Raw genomic sequence first — 25,042 nt, forward strand, 5'->3', positions numbered from 1 at the left:
TCATACGTACTGGGCCTGGCACCTGGAAAGCACATGTGAGATTCACCAACCCCAGGGGACAGGATGATGGGGGAGAAGGGCTTTCGGGCAAAGGGACCAGTGTGTGTGCAGCCGGGGCATCTATGAATTGCAAACAGATGAGAGTGGTGACAGATGGGGCTGAAGAAGTATACGAGGGTTGCATGAGACTAAAGGTGTTTCCGGGATGCAGGGCTTCCCGTTTGAAAACCAGGATGAGCTGGTCACCCCAGTGCATAGGCCCCTGGGTAGACCCATGGGGAGAGCAAATGAGATGTGGAGAGGGATCCGAGCATCCATGCGGCCTGATGATAATGGTGGTACCGAATCTCGCATGTACTCGGTTAAGTATTTTCTCACCCACTTTCTCATCTGATTTTCACAGCATCCTGTAAGGGGCATATTTGTTCATTTAAGAAATATACATCGTGCACCTGCTATGTTCCCACCACTCTGCCAGGAGCTAGAGAACCAATGAGGCTCGATAAACCTGGTCCCTCTTCCTCTCTCCAGGTCCTTCCAGTGCAGGGAAAAGACTGCAAGGTTATAAACTTTTCTAATATACAATTGATCTAACAGGGGGGTTAGGGGCACCAGCACCCTCCTGCCCCCTGCCCCTCACCCCTGTGCAGTCGAAAATCTGCATGTAACGTTTGACTCTATAGTCAGCCCTTGGCATCGTGGATTCAACCAACCTTGGATGGAAAACAGTATTTTCAATCCACGGTTGGGAATTCAAAAATATTGTTTTCTAGCCAAGGTTGGTTGAATCCACAGATACGAAACCCATGGATAAAAAGGGCTGACTGTATTTAATGGGAAAAAAAAAATCTGCGTGTAAGAGGACTGTGCAGTTCAAACCTGTGTTGTTCAAGGGCCCACTTAATTACAAGTTGTGATGAGGGTTAATGAAGGAAACGAACAGAGACTGAGACAGTGTAGGCAGAGCAGTACGTTAGGGTGGTCAGGGAGGGCCTCTCTAGAAGGTGGCATTTAAGCTGGGGCCAGCAGGAGGAAAGGGCTCAACCATGAGAAGAGCAGGGACAGGAGTCCAAGCAGAGGGGACAGCACGGCCCAAGGCCCTGGGTGAGAACACTCTTGATGACCAGTGGGTTGGAGCACAGTGAGCAAGGGGAGTTGTCAGGAAGTGACAGGAAGAGAGCAGAGACCCCTCGCAGGTCTTGTGGGCTGGGGCTAGGGGTGGGGGTTAATTCTAGTGCTGAGTGGGGAGCCACTGCTGAGTTGAAGCGGGATGTGGGAGGTCTGACTCGTTCTCATCAGATCACGAAGGATTGGCAGGCGGGGAGAGCCAACCAGGCTGTCGCTGTGTCTGTGCCGTGCAGGTATCATGAGTCCCTTTTCGGAGGAGGAGACTGAGTCACAGAGAAGGCAGATCTGTCTGAGCCCACACCTGTCAGAGGTACATCTGCCCAAGTCTATGTCTCCAGGTCTCATTGTTTCCTTCTCCCTCTGTACATGAGACTCAGGTGTTAGCAGGACGGGCCCCTTCCCAGCTGAGAAGGTAGGAGCAGCGTGGCCTCTAGGGCTCTGGGCACTGTGGATGGGGGCTGCCCCAGACCTCTGTGTGAGAGGACGTGGCTGATGGGAATCGAGGCCCCGGCACACCCTACAGTTACACAGTACAGCTGAGGTCAGAAAAGAGCCATGTGTGCCTGCTCCTCTTTGGGCCTCAGTTTCCTCAGATGTCACGTGGTTGAGCTGGTTGCTCTTCCAGCTCTTCATTTCATCCTCCCATCACCTAGTAGATACCCGACATCCTGTTAGAAGCTTACAATCCAGACAAGTATTTACAGTAAGTAATTAAAAGGCACTTCAACCCTGCATGGGGTCTTAGGGAAGACTTCCTGGAAGAGGCGATACCTGCACTGAGTCTTAAAGGCGTGTAGGCGTTCACCTGATGATAAAGGGAGGGCATTCAGGGAAGGAGGGCAGGATGAACAAAGGCCAGAGGTGTGGAGGGGGCCCTGGGGGCTGGCACTGTATGCACTTGACTGTGTGGACCATCAGGCACCAGGCTTGGGGCAGTGGACACTGAGACATGGGCATGTGCCAGCCCTTGGGTCCCGGGGGCCCTGAAGAGTTTGGGGAGCTGTGTGGATTTTTTTTTAAATAGTTTTATTGTGATATAATTCATACAATTCATACATAATACACATACATAATACACATACAAGTATTATGTGATATAACACTACACAATTCACCTATTTAAATTGTACAATTCAGTGATTTTTAGTTTTATTCACAGAATTGAATGAAACCATCACCACAATCAATTTTAGAACATTTTCATCCCCTCGAAAAGAAATCCCATTACCCATTAGCGTCACTTCCTATTCTCTGTTCTCTCCAGCTGCTGCCAACCACTATTCTACATTCTGTCTCTATGGATGCACCTATTCTGGACATTTTCATATAAATGGAAGCATACACTATGTGGCCTTTTGTGACTGGCTTCTTTCGCTAAGCACAATGTTTTCAAGGCACATCCGTGTTGTAGCATGTATCAGGCCTTCATTCCTTTTTATGGCCAAATAATATTCCATTGTATGCCATTGTGGATTTTTAAGTGCCACACAAAGGTTTGCACTTTGGAAAGCTGGCTGTGGAGAGTGGGCAGGAGGAGACCAGATGGCCGGGAGAGGCTAAGGAGGGGGTGGGAGGAGCTTTCTGGATGCCCGCAGGGGTGGGAGGGCAGCAAAAAAGAGCCAGGACAGGGCACTGCTGAGGAGGTAAGACCTGGTATTGATTGGCTGAAGGAGTAAAGGGAGAGGGGAGGCACCGACAGAAGAGGGTTTTGTGAAACACAGAGCCAATAAATAGATACAGAAACCGCAGAACATCCAGTGGAAGGGCCGAGGGTTGGCCGGGCAGCACACCTAATGAGGGAAGGCTTCTGGATGTGGCAGCCTGGGGAGTCTGAGAGGGGCCAGGACATGGTGATGAGAGAGGACAGTCGGGAAGGCGGTCCAGATGGAGGGGCTGGCACAGTGGGGAGGAGAGAGTGGGCAGCTACCCACCAGCCAGGCCCCGGGAATCGCCAGCAGATGGAAGAGGCATGCTAAGCTGGGCAGGCTCTCACCCAACGGGGAACCGGGAGGATCCTGGTCTTGGAGCCAAAACCCTCTGGCATCTATCAGGATGGTTCTACACCCTCACAGGAGCCTTGTGCCCCCATTTGACAGCAGAGGAAACTGAGGCTCAGAGAGGTCAGTCGCTCAACTAGACCCAGGGCTGCAGCCCACCTATCTTGACTGGATAGTGCCAAGAGAGTGAGGCTGCCCCTTCAGCCAGCCAGCAGGGGAAGGTTGGTGCCTCAGAGGAAGCAGAGCCACATTCAGGGAGCCCTGGACGGGTGCCCAGAGCAGGAGCTGCCAGTCCCTGCCCAGCACTCGTGGGCCATTGATGCAATGCAAGTCGCATAGAGGCGGTGTGGTGTGGTGGTTCGGGGAGTGGCCTCGAGTCAGACCACTTGGGACTGAGTCCCAGCTCTGCCACTGGAAGCCACATCCTTGGAAAGGTACTTCATCTCTGTGCTTCCGTTCCCCCATCTGAAAACGGGGGCGGTAACATCACCTCCATCATAGGGCTGGGTGAGGCTTGGATAAGTCACTGCAGTTAAGTACTTAGGACAGCGCCAGCACTTAAGTACTCAGTAAGTGTCTGCTGTTTCCCATTTATGCTCTACAGCCATTACCCCATGGGCACACTGGGAGCCCTAATAACCCCAGAGGTACTGCCCTCCGTACTGGTTGCTTGTGTCAGTGTCCTGTCTCCCCCCTCACCTGGCAGCTCCTCAAGGACTGGGCTGGAGCTGGTTCTCCTCTGAGATCCCACAGGGTCCAGTCAGGGTGGCATCAGTCGGGGTGGTTGTTGATTAGGACGGTTGCCACCTTCCGAGAGCATGGCCAGGAGACCCCATGAGGAATAATTTCGGCAGGGGAGTAAAGCACTCTGAACTCAAGGCATGTAAGCACAAAGAGGGTGGGGTGGCTGGAGCTGGTTGAGGGGTTGGACTTGCTCGTCAAAGGTCACACAGGGCTCTAGCACGAGATGGGATCCAGCTGAGAGCTCCTGGCCTGTGGACAGTTTAGCCGCCTTTCATCCCAAGGAGGAACTTGCTTCTTGCAAAGCTCTTTGCTGTCTACCTTCTCACTGAAGCCTTCCATGATCCCCCACAAGGCACCACAGCAGAGCTGGGATTATGAACTCCAGTAAGTGGAAGAAGAAACAGGCCAGGACAGGGGCAGGGCCTACAGCCCAGGCCTCCTGATTCCCCGCCCAGGGCCAGGAGGAAGGATAGAGTGGATTGGCACACAGGCCCACACAGGAGGGGCCACCTCTTACAGCACCTAAGCCCTGAGCTGCCGGACCTTGAACCCAAATCCTGAGAATACCCCAGAGCAGGGAAGAAGGCCAAAGCCCCTGGGAGATCCCAGATGGCTGAATGCCCACTGAGTGCAAACACTGCCCCCCGCAGGCTGTCCTTGGTACTTCAGGCCCCCTTTATTTTAATAAATTGATCAAACACCGATTATAGTAGCTATTCATTGGGAACCTGTGCTGTGCAAGACCTCGTGTCATTGCCTTACATGCTTATGCCAAATGCTCCCCATGGCCTGCAGAAATGGGTCTTAGAATCATAATTTTACAACTAAGGAAACTGAGTCTCAGAATGGTTAAGCCACTTGTCCAGGGCCGCACAGCTAGTAAAAGGCCAAGCTGGGACTCAAACCCAAGTCTGTCTGCTTCCAAAGTCAGCGCTCTTGCCTGCTTGACCACACCCCCTCTCTACATGCTGCGCTAGGACTTTGCTACTGTAACGTAATCATCTCAGTCAGATGGAACGCAGGCATCAAGGCCCAGCCAGCCCTCAGTAAGCAAGACTGGGCCATAGGCACTGCCCCAGGCCTCTTCAGAGTCTTCAGACTCAGTCAGGACTGAGCCCGGAAGCTGTGGCACAGCCACCCTGGACTAGGTAAGGAAGGCTTGCCAGGGGCCCCCGCTGAACGCATAAACAGCTTCAGAGACAAGAAACCAGGTAGCCTGGAACTTTCTTGGCATAGTTAGGACGGCCACGTTGGAGGCTGGAGACCCCCAAGAACTTCAGGAGATGGGGTTTCCAGCACTGACCCCACGTGGCCCCTCCATGAGACGGCACGGTCCTCCCTGAATCCTCCTCTGGTTCCCCAGTGACTCTCCTTGTCTTCTCTCCCAGGGTGCCCATCTGGAACCTTCAAGGCCAACCAAGGGGATGAGGCCTGTACCCACTGTCCCATCAACAGCCGGACCACTTCAGAAGGGGCCACCAACTGCGTCTGTCGCAATGGCTACTACCGAGCAGACCTGGACCCCCTGGACATGCCGTGTACCAGTACGTCTGGGGTCTCCGGAGGGCGACACCTGAGTTCACAATCCCCTGCAGAAAAGCCCAGAGCAAGGGTTGGGTGGCTACTCAGCTATAGCCAGCCTTTCCTGAGCGAGGAACAGCCAATTGCCTGGTGGGAGAAGACACGGAACACTGGTTGGGAAAGGTGGTCCTGGGGTAGATGTGCTACCGACACGCAGATGCCGTGAAGCTGGCTTCGGGCCCCTTAACCCCTCCTGCTAAGTCACTTGGTGGATAAAGTCAAGGTCTTGAGTCACAGAGAATGGGAGGCTTGGCAGCAGAAGAACCACCACAGGTGGTGTCTGTGGCAGAAAAGGCTGTGTTCTAACCTGGCAGTGGCTGCCTGAATCACAGGCCAAGGTTCTCTAAGAAAGAAGTAACTGTAAGGGCAGTGTTACAAGTCCCGTGTCAGGAGTGGCATTCAGCTGCAAGTAACAGAGAGCTGACCCCGGTGGCTTAAACCATAAGGATTTATTCTCTCGCACACTAGAAGCCAAAAGATAGGTAGTCCTGGGGTAGTATGGTAAATCCATGAAGTTCTCTGAAGTCTGGCTTTTTCTTTCTGCTCTGCCATCCGTAGTGTGTGGTTCCTATCCTTCAGGTCACTTCACAGTCCAACAACATTGCTGCCGAAGCTCCAGCCATCACACACATTCTAGGCAGCAGAAAGGAAAGGGATAAAGGGATGTTCTATAGCTGTCTCCTTTTAAGAAAAAGTCCTAACCAACAATTTCTGTTGTAATCACAGGAAGCTGGGAAATATACAGTCTTTTAGCTGGACATATTGCCACCCTGAATGCAAGTGCATTCTGTTGTAAGGAAAAACGGGAAATAGATGTTGGGTGGGTATAATCCCCAACACAGAAAGACCGTCCTAGTATCAAATACCGAGGAGGCTGGAGTCCAGGGAGAAAGGTTTAAGCAAACGTGCAGCAGGATGAGAATTATATTCTAGAAACATCTCTCTGGTGGGTGCAGGGGGGAAAGGATTTAGAGGCAGTCTTTTGGGAGGCATGGGCAGGAGCCAGGGCAGGAATGTCCCACCCCCAGCCCGTGCTGACTGACATCCCCCCTTCCCCTCCCCAGCCATCCCCTCTGCACCCCAGGCTGTGATCTCCAGTGTCAATGAGACCTCACTCATGCTAGAGTGGACCCCGCCCCGTGACTCAGGAGGCCGTGAGGATCTCGTCTACAACATCATCTGCAAGAGCTGTGGCTCCGGCCGGGGTGCCTGCACCCGCTGTGGGGACAACGTGCAGTACGCCCCCCGCCAGCTGGGCCTGACTGAGCCGCGCATTTACATCAGTGACCTGCTGGCTCACACCCAGTACACCTTTGAGATCCAAGCCGTGAATGGCGTCACCGACCAGAGCCCCTTCTCACCTCAGTTTGCCTCTGTGAATATCACCACCAACCAAGCAGGTAAGTGCTTCAAATGCAGGCTCCGGGGGCAATGCTGCGCCCTGCTGTGCCAAATGGGTATCCTACCAGCCCTCGTTAAAGACTCCCTCCCATCTGTAGAGTGGTTTCCTCTTTCCAAAGGCTGTTTTTGTGATCCGGCGACCTGGGAGAGTGTTACCTCTCCATGGCAGTGGCATTTACAATGATCGCTGTCACTTGCAGAACGTGTTTTATTGAAGGTAAAAGTGAAGCTTCTGTAACAAGAAGGCCCAGGGTTGGGCAGCTTAAAGAACACAGAAGTGCATTTCTCTCTCCTGTAGGAGTCAGGGGTGAGCAGCCCAGGGTGGCTCTAATGTGCTTGGAGATTCAGGGACCCAGGCTCCTTCTGTCTTGTCTCACCACCCTCCATGCTCCTGGTTTGCATGGTCAAAGTGGTATTGCAGGCATGTCTGTCCTCTAGCCTGCAGGAAGGGTGAGAGAGAGAAGACCCACGGCAGTGACCTACCTTTAAGCAAGGTAGGCAGAAGTGGCACCCGTCACTTTTGTGCACATTCCATTGGAAGGAGATTTGTCATGTGGCCTCACCGAGCCACAAAGGAGGTTGGGAGGTATAATCTTTCCCAGCCTGACTTAAACCTCTATCACAATGGAAGGTGGGGAGACAGACTTCAGTGGACATCTGGCAGTTTCCACAGGAGCTTTCTTTGAACCTTCAGCCCATTCCAGTCTAACCCCAGCAGAACTCTTCTCCCTAAGCTCACTTTAATCATTCTTTCTGTGACCCCCATGTCACCCTCCATCTTCTGTCCAACCTTCTTTTGTGGCAAAAACAGTTGCCAGACAATGCAGTCTCACCATCTCCATCCCTATCCCGTTCCCTCTTCAGTCCACTTCCGTTAGGCTTCCCCTCCACCAAGACCACTGTCCTCAGGGTCACCTGAAACCTCCGTGTGGCTGGGTCCAGGAGACACTTCCCAGCCTCATCCTCCAACCAAGGGCCTTATGAGATTTTTAAGGACCGTATGGTACCAGGGAGTTGAAAGCTTTGTGGGTGGCTCTGTGAATGTACCCTCAGTCACTCAACAACCCTTGCCAAGCCCCCGCTCTGAGTGTGATCTGAGCCTTGTTCAAGGAAGAGCGAAGGGAGGCCAGGCTCCAGCCTATCTTTCTGATGCCAAGCGGGGCCCACACAGTGAGTGCTCAGAGGATCCAGGGGTGGAAGTTCAGGAAGACTTCGTGTAGGAGACAGGATATGACTTGCAGTTTAAAGGCCCAGTAGAATTTTGAAGGGAGCGATGTAAAGAAATGGAATTTGAGAAGGGGGAAGGGCATGCAGGAGGACGTGGAAGGAGAGCGGGCAACCAGCTCCATCTGGTTGAGGGGTGCTTTCCGTGCATGACCTCACTGCCTCCCCCTAGTGTCCTTGAACAGGAGGCATTTGTGTCTCCATTTTACAGATGATGCTCAGAGAAGTTGAGTCACAAAGCAGGAAGGATTAAGAGGCAGGAATTAACTAGGTCTAACGGACTCCTGTGCTTGGGTAAAATCCAGGGCATGTCCAAGGAACACTGAGTGTGACCGTGGGTCTGACTGGGCGTGTGAGTGTATTTGTGAGAATGCGTAGATGTGTCGTGTGTGTTTGGGCAACTGTGTGTTTGTGATTGCATGTGACGGTGGTGTGTGGCTACTTATGGATACATGCATTCATGAGTATGGGTGTGTCTGAATCTGGGGGCGTGCGTGTGAGCGTGAGTTTGTATGTCTGAATGTGGTCTGCCTGTCTGTGTATTTGTGCCTGAGGAGGAGTGTGGTTTTGTTTGTGAATGTTTGTGGTGTTGCTGTGGCTGGGAGTGCATGTGTCTGAGCATGTGCCTGCAGTTTTTAACGGGGCCATGGGTGCATTTGAGTCCCACTCAGATTGGGGTCCGGATTGGGTTGACTCACGGTGGGCAATCTGAGAGAACCTCAAAAGCCAGCAGCTATTGGCAGAGACACCTAACAGATTGTGAAGCCTCAGCTGTGAGTCCCTCCAGCTTGACAAAGCCCTGAGGTAGGGAAGCCCAGGCTCCCAGTGGGAGTGGAAAGGAGGGAACTCTTTTCAACTGGGAGAAGCTAGAAATTCCCCAGAGCCCCTGAAGTTCTTTCCCTGGCTGTGCGGGCCTCCCCTGCATCCATTTGGGAGCCCCGAGAGTGGAACTGCCTACTCAAGAAGCCTCAGCGTTTTAGCAATAAGGATGGAGTCTGGGCTGCTGGGATGGATCCCTCCTGTCTGGAGCTGGAGGTTCCCAGAGAATAGAGATGGTAGAGTGGAAGTGAGGGGCTTTCAGAGAGGAGGGTGCTGGGGGAGTCCTCAGGATTGAAAGACAGAAGCAGTGAGAAACAAGCACTGGATTAGGAGCAGGGGACCTGAATTTGAGTCCCAGCTTTGCCATTCATTTGCTGGGTGACCGTAGTGTATTAGTCAGCTGTTGCTGTCATACTGCTGTGTAACAAAACCACCTCAAAATTCAGTGGTTGACAACAATAAACATTCTCTTACTAATTAGTCTATAGGTCAATGAGGTTTTAGCTAATATGCACAGGCTGTCTGTGCCGGGCAGGACTCCAGAACGTGGGCTGGATTCAGTCTGTTCCATATGTCTCCTCCTGCTCCTTGGACCAGCAGTCACCCAGGCTTATTTCTCTCGTGGTGAATGGTGGGAACACAAGTGGCCGGGCCAAGCCATGCCACACAAACACATACCTCGCTTGTGCCGCAGTCACTCACAGTAAATGAGCCCTGCAGTTACTTGGCAAAAGGTGTGTGTACCTAATCCTGTAACAGAGGAAGGAGCTGAGATAACTGACCCAACCTATCAGACTCGCGAACATCACGTCCTGCCTCTGGGCCTCAATTTCCCCACCAAATTGTGCATCAGAACTATATGAGAGCTTTTCAGAACACAGGTTCTGGACCCCACCCCAGACCTGCTGAATCAGAACCCCAGGAGTAAGCCCTGAGAATCTGCATTTTTATCAAGTGGCTCCAGTGTTTCGTATCATCAGATGAATTTGGAAAACTCAGGTTTAAGTGAATCTAAGCCCCTATAAGCCCTCTAAGCCCCTGAGGCTTTCTGGATCATAGCCACCCCTCCCCCCTCCTCTCTGTTCCAAGCCCCTGGACAAGCCCCACCCACTCATAGATGCCCAGAGTCCACCTGGGGACTGTGCAGCCACACACACCCTCACCTCATTATCCCGCTTTCCAGATGAGGAAATGGAGGCCCAGAGAAGTGGAGTCCTTTATGCGAAGTCCCACTATTAAATGGCCTCAACTAGGATTTAAACTCAGAACCATGTGACTCCAAGTCTACACTGGATAAGACACAGTTCCTGCCCTTGCGGATTTATATCCTGGAGGGGAAGATGAGACATGGACAGAATCGACATACCAGATGGCATGAGTGAGGGCCCAAGGAGGGGTCAAGGAGGTGAGGGAGATCACAGGCCGGAGGGATCATTTCCTCTGGCTGAATGGGAGAAAGGCATGCCATGGAAGGCTTCTTGGAAGAGGAGGCATTTGAGCTTGGCTTTGAAGAATAGAGAGGCTCTAACAAGCAGAGATGGACCCATACAGGGAGAGAGGTGTCCTAGGGGAGGAGGAAAGTATAGGAGGAAGGATGCAAGGAGAGTTCTCCTTTCTGTTCCTCCTAAATACCAGGCTCCTCTGTCACAGGGTCTTTGCACATGCTGTTCCCTCTGCCCAGAATGCTTTCTCTCCACACCCCCTCACTTCCTTCAGGCCTTAGCTCATCTTCATTGACCTTCCTGACTTGGTCATATGCCCCCAGCACCGTGGCCCTCAAGTGCCCGTGGTTGAGTTTTTGCCTCGTGTCTCTGATCATTTTCTTCCCGTCTAGCTCCCCCACCATCACCACTCAGTGGTACACGATGGGTCTGCTTTTCCTCAACATGGTTTTCCTGGCACCTAGACAGGGCCACACCACAGTGAATGGTCAGTGAACATTTGCAGCAGGGCTCAGAGAAGCATGAAGTGAAGTGGGGTGTGGAGAAGTATGACAAGACTGGAAAACAAGGCTGGGGACTTGATTTCCAGACAAATGCATTCAGTGGTTGGTTTTAATCAGACCCTAAAATTCAATATATAAATATCTAGCTCACTGCCTTAAAAGGAAAAAGTATTTCTTTTGGGCAAGTGACTGGGTCTTGCTTGCAATCCCCTGGCATTCACCAGGCCCAGAGCTATCTTCTGACCATAAAGCCGTCATGCTGCCTTCAAACCACCCTTCAGCGTTCCAGAATGCCTGTCTGCCCCATATTCATGAGCCCTCGCAGGAACTCCAGAGGAAGGAGGCCAGGCTGGACCGTGTACCCTCACTTGAAGGATGAGGAAACAGGTCTTGAGAGAGACCAAGCATGTACCCAGGCTCACTCCGCTGGGAAGGGAAGACCCAGGATTCAGTCTGGCTGTCCAGGGTCTGCAGCCCTCGCCACAAACCAGACCAGGAAGGGATGGGAGGGAGATGAACAAGCCTCAGGGTGGGCATTGCAGGAGAGCCTCCCTGAGGAGGTGGCATTTCAGCTGAGATCCGACTGACAAGGCAGAGACAGCCATGCAGAACTGGGGTGTCTGCCGCGTGTCAATAATGTGGGGCTCGTCCTCGGGGCTACATCGTCTTTGGCCACTTGCCAGGGCTGCACGGAACACAGTCTCACCCCGAGCAAGCTCTGAGCAGCTGCACCTCTGCCCGGTTCCAGAGCAGGTGGAAAAGGGTAGAAAGGGTCTGGCATTTGGCATCAGGCCAACCAACCTGGCTTTGAATCAAACCTGGCTGCTCACCGGCTCGTAGCTGTGGACAAGTCACTTAGCCCGCATCTGATTGCTTCCTCCTCGCGGGTTTCATCACCCCCTCCTTGCGGGACTGTTGTGAGGCTTTGAGCTCATGTTATGAAGGTGCCTCACAGACTGCCGGCTACAGGCAGGCTCTCAAAAATGCAGAGATCATTCTCCATTCACTCTCATCATGACAAGAGCTCACGTTTACCAGGTGCTTACTATGTGCCAGATACCATTCCAAGTCCTTCGTGACGAGTGTTCACAACAACGCTATGAAGTCCGTCCTATTCATTAGCCTGTCCTTTGGGTAAGGAAAGAGAGGCATGGAGAGTTCAGGGACTTGCCTGTGGTCATCAGTCAGTGGCAGAGCCTGAATGATTACGTCACTGCATAGGTGGGGTCTCGTATTGGCCAGACCCAACCCTCTGCAGAGGCCAGGTGAGCTGTCACATGGGTCCGTCTACACCACAGCCTGGCTGGTCGAATGCAGCCTTTGGGGCCACCTGCACTGAACAGTGGATTGACCACTCAGGAAGCTCCCCCATCATCGTGTCGAGTGGGTCATGTAGGAGAAGAGGTGTCAACGATGGGCTTGGCAAACGTGGCCCTCATCCAACACGGCCCCTTCCAAGCTGTGTGACCAGGCTCTAACAGGAGGCCTCACTTCTCTGAGCCTCAGGGTCCCCACCTTCAAGATGGGTACTTACCTATCATTCCAGCTTTGCCAGATGGTTGCCAGATTAGCAGTAATGTGGACAAAGCACCTAGGACATAGTCGGTGGACATAGTTGGTGGACAATACGTGGCTTACATACAATAGCTGGACTTAAATGAAATCAGAAGGTGTGTTCATTTCCTATTGCTGCTATAACAAAAGACCACAAACTTAGCAACTTAGAAGGACGCACAGTTCTTACTCTTACAGTTGCACAGGTCCGCAGTCTAGTCCTGATCTAGGCTGTGTTCCTTTCGGAGGCTCTAAGGCATGACCCATTTCCTGACTCATTCAGGTGCGAGCAGAATTCAGTCCCACGTGGTTGTAGGAGGGAGGTCTCTTTCCTGGCTGGCTGTCAGCTGGGGGCTGCGTTTGTCTCCCTGGGGCCTCTCTGTCCTTGCGCATGGCCTCCTGCCACTCAGAAGCAGCAACGGGGCATCAAATGCTCCTCACACTCCGGCTCTCTGGTCTCTGACCCTCAGCTGGGAAAGGTTCCCCCCTTTTAAGGACTCCCGTGATTAGATTGTGTCTATCTGGATAATCCAGGATAATCTCCTCATCTCAGGAGCCATAACCTTAATCACGTCTGTAAAGTCCCTTTTGCCACGTAAGGTAGCATAGCCGCCAATTCCGGGATGAGGGTGTGGACATCTTTGGGGGCCATTGTTCTGCCTATCACAGAAGGGAACATAAGTCAAATTAAAACCCCATCAGCATTGGCAGGGACCTTGGAGTTCACCCAGTACAAACACCTCCTTTTATAGAAGCAGGAGAACTGATGCCCAGAGAGGTTCCTAAGGGGCTGCTGCCCAGGCAGAGCCAGTCTCCAACAGCCTGGCCAGGTGACACCACTTCACATGGCTTTCTCGCAGAAAGACTTTAAACTTTCCGAAGCCCTTTCTACCACACTGTTCTGTGATCCTCCCGCCCTCCTGGGGGGCAGGCACACAGTGGCTCAGTCTCTAGAACTGGCATGAGCATGTACTCACTTACTTCTGTCCCTGGGGGGGTAGAGGATCAGAGAGAAGCTGGCCAAGGGAGCCCCTGATGAGGCCCATGCCTGGGGAAAGAAAGAGGGGGGGGGGGAGAGGGCACTTCCCTCCCCTGGCCAAGCCCTCTGAACGCATCGTCCTCTTTGATCCTCCCAAGCATTCTGCAGGGAAGACGTTGCTGGCCTAGAGTATCAGCTAAGATTGGGTTTGGCTGCATGTAACAGGAAGAAAAATAACAGATAGCCGCTGCCACAGTAATGCTGTTTAACAATCAACCACAAAACCAATGGCGTAAAAGCAAGAAGCACTTATCTAGCTCAAGAGTCTCAGGGTGGGCTGGATGGGTCTTGGCGGGGAGCATTCACATGTTTGCGCTCCATCTCCTCTGGGTCACTCAGCAGCTCTTTTGTCAGTGCTTTATTGCATGTTTGGGGTTGGCTGCTGTCAGCTGGTTAGGAGTGGCCCTGGCTGGGACAACTGGGGCAATAATCTGCTCCATGTATCTCGGCCTCCAGCAGGTTGGCCTGGGCATGTTCTTGGGCCACCAATCCCAGGGAACCAAGACAGCCAGCAGATACATGCAAAGGGCTTGTTCAAGCTTTTGCTTATATCATGTTTGCTTATATCCCATTGGCCAAAGCAAGTCACATGGCCAAGCCCAGAGTCAGAGACAGAGGGGACTACACAAGTTATAAGGCAAAGAGAGTAGATTTAGGAAGGGATTAATACAACCCCTCTACCGTAGTGGCTTAGACAAGGTGGAGGTTGGTTTTTCTTGTGCATAAAGGATGTCTCCAGATAGGAGTAAGGGCAACTCCATGGAACCATCAGGGATCCGTGCTCCTCAGCACGTACCTTCTTGTCCTTATAGGCCAGAGTGGCTGCAAGAGCTTCAGCTATCCCTTCCAAGCCCCAAGCGGCAGGAGGGAAGGAGACTGAGAAGGGTAGGACCCCTCCCTTTTAAGGAGACTTCCTTGAAGTCCCACACTTCAGCTTATTTCATAGGCAAGCACATTGTAGCATGGCCACTTCTAGCTGCCAGAGTTCGGGAAAATGTAGTCTTTTATTTGGGCACAAGCTGTCTAGCTCAGAACCAGGGTTTTGTTAATCTGAGAAAGAAAGTGCATATGTGGTAGGCAGTGAGTAGTGTCTGCCACATACCATTTTATAGGTGAGGAGCCTGGGCTCAGAGAGAGAAGCAACTCGCCTGAGGTCACGCAGTCACCTGAGCCTAAGGGAGCTAGGATCTGAAGCCTGACTGCTGCCTGTTCTCCCCTGCACCACCCACCGCCACCGCCATCCAAGAGCCTGTGCTGAGCAGTCAGCTACTCATCGTGCTGTTTGAGAGTCTGAGCGGCCCTGACAGCTACACGTGACTGACGTCCTCTGACCCCTTACTCTGGGCCAAGCCCTGTGCTAAACACTTTACATGCAGGTCTTCTTCAACCTCCCTCCCGACATTCCTGCCATTGTCCCCACTCTACAGAGGAGAAACTGAGGCACAGAGAGGTGAGGTAGGTTGTCTAGGCCACCTGATTTGAGGCCCACGCTATTACCTTGCTAGCCCAGGTGCTGGGTCCCATCAGGACGACCACAGGTCGATCAAGGCAGTTCGGCAGCTCACTGGGAGGTGGGCAATTAGATGTTTCCACAGCATCAAGCCCAAGCAAGGCCTGGCCTCTGCCTGCTCAAATCCCACTCACGGATAGGGCCAGGTCATCAGGGAGAGAAAAAAACCAACCTGGTCCTGATCCCAGCCCTGCCGCCTATGAGCTGAGGCACCTCGGGCAAGAGACTTGCTCTGACTTACTTTCCTCATCTGGAAAATGGAGGTGATTTACCTCCACTCCATCTGATTGTGTGGCAACCAGCAGGTGCTGCTACATCTATGCTGACTCAAAGAAGAATGAATGAGCAAATGAACAGTCTTATTGCCACCCTAGCCAGGAGCTTTTCTCAGGTTCAAGGAAAAACAATAACATCTCCTGGACCTGTTTTTGTTTGTTTGTTTGTTTTGTTTTGTTTTGTTTTTAAAAATATGGTCCGTAGGTCACTGGTCCCAAAAGACATTAATAACTATTATGTGGTGGTAAAAAGGGTTCTGAGGCCAAATGAGACCTAGACTGCCAGGTTAAACCAGGTTAACTGGGCTTCTCCCAGGACTGCAGGACTTCTCAGAGCCTTGAATAAAGAAGTGTGAGTCTCACAAGTGTGAGATCCTAGAACTCTGTGTATCTCAAACTCTTTTGGCCAGAGAACACCTTTTCTTCATTGGAAAAGTGCCACCTTAGCAAAAGTTCTCAGCTCTTCCTTTTTTTCTGTCCCACACAACTCTCTAAGAGCCTTGGTCCAATCAGAAAGAAACAAAGGCCCATTTTCTGGAAGAATTTTATTTGTGGAAATTCTTCTTGTGAGAGTTATGGTCAGGTCACCCAGAATTGCAGTCGGATCCTCGGGAGTTAACTGCATTGCTATGAGTTTAAGAGATGAAAGCTCGAAACAACTATTCCATTATCAACCGGAAATTCTAGGAGTCCTGTCTGGGGTAAAGTATTCCTACTGCAGACCCTGAAGAACGCAAGCACAATAATAAACAATTGTAGTATTGCAGGTCAGCTGATCGGCAAAAGGCCCCTTGTTACAGCAGCAGGTCAAATTGCAGGGATCTGAGGGAGAGCGAATTATTAGGGACTGTCATACAAGCCACCCTGATTACTGACTGGGGCCATTGCTCCAGGGTCCAGCCCCCCCAGAGTTAGTGGACTCAGCCAGGTTCCTGAAGGGGCTAGAAAAGGTGAGAATCCTCCCTCCCTGCCTTCCTTCCTGCCTCCCTTCCTCCTTTCTTTCCTTCCATCCTTCCATTCTCTTTTCTTCCTCCCTTCTTTCCTTCTTTTCTTCCTTCCTTTTTCTTTCCTTCCTTCCATCCTTCACCCTTCCTTCCTTCCTTCCTTCTTTCCTTCCTTCCTTCCTTCCTTCCCTCTTTCTTCCTTTCTTCCTTCTTTCCTTCCTTCCTTCTGTCCTTCCTCCAATAAATATCAATCAAGCCACACACTGTTCCGGGCACTAAAGATAAAAGACTGAATAAAAGAGACAAGCTCCGTGCCCTCAGATAGTGTTAGTGCTATAAAGAAAATCAGGGCATGAGATAGGAAGTGATTGGAGGGGAGAAGGTGGTCAGGGAGGGCCTCTCTGAGGAGGCGGCGGTTTAGCTGAGACCTGAATGAAGAGGAGGAGCTGGCCCTGGAAGATTTGGGGGAAGAGGTTACCTGGCAGAAACACCATAGGGCCAAGACCCTGAGAAAGAAATGACCTTGGTATGACTGGGAACAGAAAGGCCAGTGCCTGGGAGCGAGGGGACGCGTGGAAGGAGGTGGCAGGCACCGGGCAGGTGGGCCTTGCGGGCCGAGTGCAGCATCTGCGTTTAACTCCAGGTGCAGTGGGAAGCCACGGAGCGCTGTCCATGGGAGTGAGGCTGTGAGGGAGTTAGCGGGATCTGAGAGGCTGGGGCTGGAGCCTTAGACTGCCCAATGCCCAGCGACTTCTCCCCACTCCTTCTAAACTTCCGATTGCTGGAAGGAGAAAGGCCAAGTGTAGGGGTCTCCTTCCTTTCTCAGAGCGCAGGGCTGTGGAGCCGAAGCTGAGCAGGGCCCCCTTGCAGTAGCCAGGGTCACAGCCTCTGGACTTCATGCCTGTCAAAGTGTCCTAGTCCCAGACGGCCATTAGAGACCACCTGGGTCCAGCACACACGGAAGGCTACTTCCCCGAGTCGGGGCTAATGAAGGGACTGGATGCTCCCCCAGGGCTCACTGGGGCAGCAGGGCCCCTGACCACCTGCTCCAGCCAAGCAGGCCCCGCCTGGCCAGCCTCCTCCTTTCCCTCTCCGCCAAAAGCCTCTTTTGTGCTTGCTCCCTGGGGCTCCATCTACTTGCAGGGGTCACGGGGCATCACTGACCCCATCCCCCTGCCGGCGTGCCCGGCTAGTAATTGAAAATACCAGAATTCCCTGAAGACCAACTTACAGGGAAACCTGACACCCCGGGGTGGGCAGTGGGCTGCCGGAGGGATGGGAGAACATCCAGCTGTTCTTTTCTCCACTGTTAATCCCCCTGGATTCCAGGAGAAAGGCCAGCCCTGCTTGGCGGCCCCCTGGCCTGCCTTGATCATCTTCCCAGCAATGCCGCCTCCTTGCCACACCCAGGGATACGGGACTTACAGGATCAGAGCCGGGTTAGCTGCCTGTAACCCAAGCCTGCCAGCTAAGCCCCCCAGGCCGAGACCCCCATGGCCGTGTGGGACCTGCCTCCACCAACAGCTGAGCTCCCAGAGCCAGGGCGGCCCGGGTGGGTGGGGGATGATGTGAGTCAGCGAGAGCCGGGTAGGGTTAGCTTTGCAGCAACAGGATGGGATCTGAACCAGGGTGTCCTCAGAGGCCCTCTGAGGTCCACTGGTTTCCAGACCTCCCTGGTCAGCCTGCATCAGCCACAGCCACTGGAGGGGAAAGGATATGTTGGACCCAGGTAGGCCTGGGCTCAAATCCCAGCTCTACTGCCTGCTAACTGTGTGAATTTGGGCAAGTTATTTCATACCTCAGTGCCTCGGTTTCCTCATCTATCACATGGGTATGCTAATAATACCACGGGGTTGCCATGTAACCTGTACGTTGAAAGTGTACGATGTGATTTTTAATACATCGCAAAATGATGACACAATAAGGTTAGTTAATACCTTCACATCCTCACATAATTACCGTTTTTTTGTGTGGTGATAACCTGTAAGGTCTACTCTCTTAACTTGCAAATGTGCAGTACGACCTTGTTAGTTACAGTCACCATGCTGCACATTATGTCTCCAGAACTTAGGCATCTTGGAGCTGGGGTTTGTACGCTTTTACCAACATCTCTCCATCTCCCCCTTCCCACAGCCCCTGGCACCATTCTACTCTCTTGAAATAGTCTTAATAATACCTCCCTCCGGATGGAGCCAGCCACCACGCTCAAATCTTTACAAGCATTTCTCCTTTCATACTTATGGCATCTTGCCAGGTAAGGGGCCCCATTTGACAGGTGTGGAAACCAAGGCTCCAAGAGAACTTGCTCAAGGTCACGACACGGGGGAGTGGAGGAATGGGGAGTTGCATGCAGGTCTGTCTGAGTCCACCCTCTGGGCCCCCAACACTGAGCTAGACTTTCTGGGGGCTGGATTGGAATAGTCCTCACATGAGTGTTCTATAGTTCTAAGCAGGAAGCACCGGGTGAGTGAGTACACACAGTAGTGGCTTAATAAGAATACACCTCACCTGTCCTTGGGGCTCAGTGCATGTCTGATGCTCCACAGATACAACATACGGGCACGGGCAGCACATCCCACCCACCCCTCCCCACCTTGGTGAGGGATCCCAATATTCCAGGGAGCCCTGGATACAACCTTCCAGCCCCTCAAACCAGAATTATCCTCAGATACTGGGAAGCAGAAGCAGGGATATGCCCCCACCCCCACCCCCCGTTCTCTGGTCGCTGAGTTAAAAACACCCTCATCGACTTCTCAGAGTACACACAGACCTCATTGGTCACGGCCCTGTGGCTTGGCTGAGAGGGGCTGAGAAGCTGCAGGGAGGCCAGGAGTGGTGCTTTTGGAGCCAGCAGGAAGGGCAAAACCCCTGTCAGGATCTCTGCGATTGGCCCAGGTCTGTGAAATGCCAAGATCCTGGCTTATCTTGTTTTCAGTGGGGAGCTGACTTGGACAGGCAGGAGAGAGGGTCAGACAGCCCGGGCCTCACAGAGGCATCCAAGAGAACAGAGCGCTCAGCTCCACACGAAATAGGCCCTGGAGGTGGGGCTGGAGACAAGGTCAGGGAATAAGGGGACAGAAAGTAGGAAAGCTCTGAGGACAAGCAAGGAGCATAGCTGGGGCTGAATACCTGGGCTCCAGGCCTAGCTCAGCTCCTCACTAGCTGTGTGACCTTGGGGAAGTCATTGTGCCTCCCTGAAACTCGGTTTCTTCTTCTGCAAATTGTGGATATTAACCCCCAGCCCACACTCTTGAGAGGATCAAATGAGATGACACAGGTCAGCTGCTCAGTGCACAATAGCAAGTGCCCAGTGACACCTGTGGACGCCCACAGCCCTGATCACATGCCAGGTGCCACACCGAACACTTGATGCCATTTTACTCATTTGCTCCTCACAGCAGGCCCCGAGGTACGTTCCTGTTGGGCCCATTTTATAGAGAGGAAACTGAGGTAGCAGTAGGGCTCGAGCAATTACCCTCATTCATTTCCGGTAAACATTTACGTAGAACCAGTGCTGTGCGGATGGAGCCTGCGATGCCTGGTTCAAGGCCTCGCCTTCCTCTGCCTTGCTACGTGACCCTTGAGCAGGTTACTGAGCAGCGAGAAGCCTCAGTTTCCCTATCTGTAAACTGGGGGTGTTAATAGCCCCCGGTTCACAGGGCAGTTGTGAGAATTCTTCGTTTACGCCTGTGTTAATCGGTGCAGAGAGCCTGGAACAGTGGTGGGCAGAGAGTAAGGGCTCCTTGAGGGTTCGGTGAGTGGCTTTGTCGTTATTATTACGTGCGTACACGCTGCCCTTAAAGCCCCTTCAAATGACTTCCTGGAGCATGAGGTAGCCTCCGACAAGGTGCTTTACTCCGCTTCTCAGCTTCCCCATCTGCAGAAGGGGCTCAAAGATGTCTGCTACCCAGGTCGGTTGAGGATTAAATGGGTTAATGCAGCTCAAGGGCAGAGCACAGTGCCCAGCGTGAAGTAGGTGCTCAATAAACAGTGGTTTGTGGGGCCCCTCCTTCGGATCAGGTTCTCTTGATACCCTGAGAGGGAACAAGGAAGATGGAGTCTTCCTGTTTGACTAAGGAGGAAACTGCAGAGAGCTAGGTCCCTGATCTTCCCAAGAGGCCACTTGCTGCCCCTGGCAGGGCAAGGAGCCGAGCTGAGGGTCAGGCAGCCCTCCCTTGGGGTGCACAAGGAACAGAGGCTTGTCAGGGACCCCTGGACCAGGGTCCAGGTCTTTCTGGCGGGGGTTGCAACTCTGTCTGGGCTGTCTCCGGCCAATTTTCCTCGGCTCCTTGAAGTGCTAACAGGAAGCCTGGACCTGCTCAGACCCACGTTGGCCCCTGAGCTCATCCAACTCCAGGCCAAGGGCTGGGTGGGAAACACAGGCAGGGAGCATTTGAGCTGTAAGACCTCAGAGATCTGGTGCAAGCAATGAAGCTGGGGTGGGGGCGTGGGGGGCACTTGCCTAAGGTCACACAGCCAGTTAGTAGCAGGCCAGAGAGCAGAGCCTGGGTCTTCTGACCAACAGACTGTTCCCTCCACCCTGGGAACGAACGGACAGAAACAGAACAAGAAGCGGGTTTTGGTGGGATTTGGTGGAGAGAAAGGTCAGCCTCAGCCTACGGATAGTGGTGTTGGTCAAAACAGGGCATCTGCTTGTCGCAGACCTGCCCAGGAGCCCAGAGAGACTGCAGCAGGCACTCCCTTCACCCTGGTGAGACCTCAGCCCCTCCTGTGATCATGAAAACCTCATGCCCAGAGAGGCAAGGGGGCTGTCCCCCGTCACACCATAGGGAGAGACCGAGTCAGGAGTCCATCCCTGGCCAGTCCAACTTGTGGGACGAACGTTGCTCTGGACAGCGTCAGAACTGGATTCAAATCCTACCTCCCCCACTGATGGGCTTTGTGATCTCGGGAAGCCCCTTGCCCCTCTGAGCTTTGGTGTCTTCACCCGGTGGGGCTCATGCTGCCCCCTCACTGACAGTCAGCTCAGGAAATACATGTGTAAAGGGTCCAGGGCCGTGCCTGACACAGAGCAGGTACTTTGTGCAGGTTTGTTCCATTTGAGAAGAAGGCAAAAAACACAGGCCAGGGTATAATGTGAAATAAGGAATCAGGAAAGGGCTGCGTGCCATGAACTCACTGTGATTTTAGGCGGCCCGCAGCCCTTCTGTGGACCTCAGTTTCTATATCTGTAAAATGAGGGGATGGGACCAAATTATTTCTAAGAGTCCTTCCAGCACGGAACACAGCCTCCCCTGACTTCTGGTTTCCTTCATCTAACCACCCTCCATGAGGGCACAAGCGACACCAGGGGAGGGATGGATTTAATTGATTTTATTGAGGTAAAATTCACATAACATCCAATTAAACCATTTTAATATGTATAATTCAGCGGCATTTAGTACATTCACAATCTTGTGCAATTACTACCTCTGTCTAGTGCCAAAACATTTTCATTACCCCAGAGAAAACCCCATATCCGACGTTCCCCCTTCCCTGGCAACCACCAATCTGCTTACTTTCACATATTGTATGATCCGATTTATATGAAATATTCGGAATTTGTCTGTTCTGAATATTTCATATAAATGGGTTCATACAATACGTGATCTTTTGTGTCTTTAACTTGTTAGCATATTTTTGAGATGGACATTTGGGTCGTTCCCACCTTTCGGCTATTGTGAATAATGCTGCTATAAACATTCGTGTACAAGTATTTGAGTACTTGTTTTCAGTTCTTGGGGGTATATAATTAGGAGTGGAAGTGCTGGGTTCTATGTTTAACTTTTTGAAGAACCACCAAACTGTCTTCCGTGGATTTACTTTTACCTATTTATTTTGGGGGTCAGTTTTATTCACTACTGGATCCCTGGCACCTAGTAGGCACTCAATGCAAATTTGTTGAAGGAATGAATCTCCCACCTTCTCTGCTTCCCTCTCCCAGAGCCCCATGACCTTGACCAGGGTCTGATGTCCCCTGGTCTAGTAGACTATAAGCTGCAAGAGAGAATGATTGACATTTCATGCATCCCACTCGGGACCAGGCCAGAGAAGGGGCCCATTGCATCTCTCTTGGCTTGATGAGGCTTGAGCTTCTGCAGGGATGGCCTGAGTTGTCGGTATCTGTAATCTGAAGGTGCCCCATAAGAGCAGCACCTGTGCTCCTACATAAGTCCCTCTGCACCCTGTCGGCTCCCCAGGCTGTGTGACCTTGGCTAGATGCTTTCCCTCTCTAGTCTCTGTGAGGTCGGGCCGGAAGCTGCACCCTCTCACGCCTGCCCTGACCTCTGACCTCTCTTCCAGCTCCATCAGCTGTGTCCATAATGCACCAGGTGAGCCGCACGGTGGACAGCATCACCCTGTCGTGGTCCCAGCCCGACCAGCCCAACGGCGTCATCCTGGACTATGAGCTACAGTACTACGAGAAGGTACCTGTGCTCCTGGCACTTTTCCGACCCCCACCTCCCTGAGGTCCCCTCCTGGGCTGGGGCCTGGGGTGCTACGGTCTGGCCAGATGAGTCGCGCTGGTGAAGCAGAAAGAGCACTGGCCTCAGAATTGTGTTCTGGCTTTACTCCTCCTTGGCTAGGAGACCTCACGCACCCAGTGCCTTGACCTCTCGGAGCCTTACTTTTCTGGTCCAGCAACGTCAGTAAAATGTGATGGTCACAGCCCTTTCCCCACCAAGACCCCTTCATCTTGACTTCAGTGGATCTGATGTTCTGAAAGAACTGGTTTTCAAAAAACTCCATTTATTAAGCAATAATCAGTCATTCACCCATTCTAAAACAGAGGAGAGCTTCTGTACCAGGTAAGAGGATGGAGCTTCCTCCTGTGTCCACCTGGTTCCGACTGAGATGCTTGTTTTCATTTGCCTGAGTGCCCTTTGCATGGGGAGACAGTGGTTTCTCTTTAAGCTTTTAAATCAGACTCTTATAACTCCTTCAGGGATGTCTAGGAGCCAGGGACCCAGAATTTGAAGCCACTGGTATAGTAGAAAGAGCACTGGACTAGGAGTGAGAAGACTTAGGTTCAAATCCCAGCTCCATCCATAACCGGCTGTGTGAGCGTGGGCAGGCATCCTTCTCTTTCTGAGCTTCAGTTTCCTCCTGTGTCAAGGGCAAATGAGATCACCTCTCATGGAGGCTGTGTGGGTCAAAGAGAAAGAGCAGGTATCGTGCCCAGCATGGGGCCTGGCCCTCAGCAGAGGTGAGTGTGCTTTCCTTTCCTCCCGCTTCTGCCCTGCCTGCTGCAATGTGCAAGGGCTACACGATGTATGACCAGGTGAGCTCAGCACATCTGAATATGGAACCTTGTAAAGTACAGGGCCCAGAAGTGGACAGAGCAGCTGGACATCAGAGGCCCAGGAAACTCTCTTTTGACTGGTGACTTTTCTTACCTGCTCCCTGAGGCACCAAATAGCCACAAAGTCTGCAGGAGAAGATTTGCTAGGTGCTCATTCAGACTGAGGTGTAAATGACTATGAGACGAGCTTTAGTTGAAGCCAAGCCCACTGGGAACCCTAATGACTGAGGAAGAGAAGTGGAGACAGTTCCAGCCAGCCCTGCTGGAGCCCCGCCTTCGGAGGCCCAGCCCAGCCCTCCCACTCTATTAAATGCTCCCACTCCAGCCAAACTCTGGTGAGTCTCAGGTTCATCAAATACTTCTCCAGCCCCACCCAGCTGGTTTATGATTGTTCGTTGTCTTGCTCATCCTCTCCTCTTGGCAATGCATTCGAGAGGCCAGGGACCACATCTACCCCTTCACCACCTTCTCCCCAGCACCCAGTGCCTGGCATCAAAGAGACACTTGATAAGTGTTGGTTGAATGAATAAGTGATAAATCCCTTCCCATGGCCTATTCTTCAAAGGTGGAGAGACCTTGCCTTATCTTTGCTGTGTCCCCCACCTGGCACACAGTAGGTGCTCAAGAGGTGTTGTTGGATAGCCTGAGTTGGGATGATGTGAGGACCATGGCTCCGGGCGTTCCAAGTAGCCAGACCAGCTGCTCCCAGGCCCAGGAAGCCCCCAGGCCCTATCGGAGTCGACATGTCCACCCTCTCTGGCGGAACAGCTTAACCCTCTCTGGCGGAACAGCTTAACAACTCAGAATTCAAAAAGGGGGGAAAAAACTAATTAAGAAGCTTTATGATTAAGTGAAACTGAAAGTGTTTGTCCCCAAAGACAGGAGCGGAAATGAGGAATCCCGGCGCGTGTCCTGTCCACGTCCCATTTCCTACCGAGAAGGGAGGGGCTGGGGCGGCTGATGGAGGTGTGAACCAGGAGACAGCTCTGCCCTACTTTCTGCCACAGCCTGGGCATCCCCAGGCCATACTGGGGTGGCAGGACCAGCAGGCCCTGCAGCAGCCACGGCTCCCACCTGCTCACATTTCATGAGCGCTCACTATGTGCTAAGCACATCACTTCCATTGTCTCATTCATCCGTACAGAATTGCTAGTCACCCTATTGGACAGGAGGGGAAACTGAAGCACAGAGACGTTGTGTAACTTGTCCAAGATCAATCAGCCGCTCAGTGGCAGAGCAATGATTTGGACCTGTATTCTCACTCTTCACCTGACTCTCCTGCCTCCCTGTTTTCTCCCAGGGATGCTTCTGGGATAACCTTTGACAGGACCAGACTCTGATAGAGGATTTTAGGCATAAATGGCAAAAGAAAGACAGGCCTGAGGTATGGCTGGGATGAGACGTGTCCCTGCTTCAGTCAGCCCCTCCCCCCAGGTCCTGGGTTGCAGAGAGAGGCAGCTTGGCGTTTGCCAATGGGGAGATGGACACTGGTTCATTCAACATTTGCTGTAACCGGGCTGGGCCCTGAGCTGGGCACCAGGAATACCAAGAGTAACCAGACATGCCTGCAGGCCTTCC

The 25,042-nt window shown here is 52.5% G+C and overlaps 1 protein-coding gene across 4 annotated transcripts in view; it reads left to right on the forward strand.

Annotated features, from left to right (window-relative positions):
- EPHB2 (EPH receptor B2) overlaps positions 1-25,042 on the forward strand; it is a 187,744-nt gene that overhangs the window by 132,813 nt on the left and 29,889 nt on the right. For all 4 annotated transcript variants that reach the window (XM_033114948.1, XM_033114949.1, XM_033114951.1 and 1 more), the window contains exons 4-6: positions 5,258-5,413; positions 6,515-6,850; positions 22,465-22,589. In XM_033114948.1, coding sequence (XP_032970839.1) covers positions 5,258-5,413; positions 6,515-6,850; positions 22,465-22,589 — 617 coding nt within the window. The remainder of the gene's footprint in view (positions 1-5,257; positions 5,414-6,514; positions 6,851-22,464; positions 22,590-25,042) is intronic.

Source organism: Rhinolophus ferrumequinum, chromosome 9, assembly GCF_004115265.2.
Source record: "Rhinolophus ferrumequinum isolate MPI-CBG mRhiFer1 chromosome 9, mRhiFer1_v1.p, whole genome shotgun sequence".
In the NCBI taxonomy this organism is placed as follows: Eukaryota; Metazoa; Chordata; class Mammalia; order Chiroptera; family Rhinolophidae; genus Rhinolophus; species Rhinolophus ferrumequinum.